This window comes from Echinops telfairi, unplaced genomic scaffold, assembly GCF_000313985.2.
Source record: "Echinops telfairi isolate 266 unplaced genomic scaffold, ASM31398v2 ScPeMD7_2;HRSCAF=8, whole genome shotgun sequence".
In the NCBI taxonomy this organism is placed as follows: domain Eukaryota; kingdom Metazoa; phylum Chordata; class Mammalia; order Afrosoricida; family Tenrecidae; genus Echinops; species Echinops telfairi.
Window position 1 is genome coordinate 32,196,211 of NW_022103898.1, and position 1,140 is coordinate 32,197,350.

The 1,140-nt window shown below is 48.5% G+C and overlaps 1 protein-coding gene across 1 annotated transcript in view; it reads right to left on the reverse strand.

The window, feature by feature from the left end:
* AMDHD1 (amidohydrolase domain containing 1) overlaps positions 1 to 1,140 on the reverse strand; it is a 19,642-nt gene that overhangs the window by 2,861 nt on the left and 15,641 nt on the right. Inside the window, exon 7 of the mRNA XM_045291365.1 lies at positions 613 to 629. Coding sequence (XP_045147300.1) covers positions 613 to 629 — 17 coding nt within the window. The remainder of the gene's footprint in view (positions 1 to 612; positions 630 to 1,140) is intronic.

A 1,140-nucleotide genomic window follows, 5' to 3' on the forward strand; every position in this document is an offset into this window, starting at 1 on the left:
AGAGCATGACTCGGTGACTCCGTGACCACTGGTTTCTGGTTAATTCCTGGTGAAGGCAGGGAAATGGGCTGGTGGTGATTTTTTATCACTCTAACAATAACTAGAGGAGCTCTGGTGCAGAGTGGATTATACGCCGGGCTACTAACCACAAGATCAGCAGTTCAAAACCACCAGATGAAGAGGTACCGTCTCAGAAACCCACAGGGCAGTTTCACGCTGTCCTACTGGTTTGCTATGAGCCCAACTGACTCCACAGCAGGGAGGGTCTGCTTGTTTTTCCTTTTGACTATGACAGCTCTAAGGCCTCACTAGCTGTCTTGGCAACATGATATATATCTAGAGATTCGGAGCTAACTATCACTGACAAATTGTTTTCAAATGTCAAAAACCTTTGGTGACTCCCAAATATAAATAATAAATGAATGCGATTAAAATAATGCTACCATTTTTCATATTCTATTCACACCCTCCCTGGCCCTTTTTAGATGAAAGGGTCTTAAACATTTTCAGCTCTCGTGGTTGGTGGACAGCCCCCTACTCACTATTCTTTCTCCTCCCTTTGTTTCCCTTTAGTAGTTAGCAGCACCAGTTTCTAGATCAGCTTGCTCGCACCTGGCCCATCTCTCCACCTTAGAAGGTAAGAGGACGGTTGAGAGGGAAGAGTGTTGGCTGTTATGTTTGTGCCTAGAACAGCGCTGGCAAGTAGCAGCCCTCAATGCCGGCGTTGAATACATGCACTGAGACGTGCCTAGGGAAGGGGTACAGAGAGGCTGGCTCTCGGAGCATTACCAGCCTATGACAGATCACTGGTAGAACCACTTAATGTTTCCCAACTAGGAGGGTGCATGAGACGGGGCAAGTGAAGCAGGGACCGACCATGAATGAGGAAGGCGTGCAGTTTCCTGCCCGGTCTTTCTGATATCCTACCCTCCCCTTCTAGAAATACTTTGAAACCCATCCTAACTCATTGTCTTCCAGGTGGTCCTCATAGCAACCCAATGGGACCAGGTAGAACTGCCCCAGTGGGTTCCCAAGACTGTTTAGGGAGTGGAAAGCCTTACCTTTCTCCTCCCATGTGCCTGGTGGTTTCAAGCTGCTGACCTTGAGGTGAGCAGCCCAAGGCACAAGCCACCATGGCTC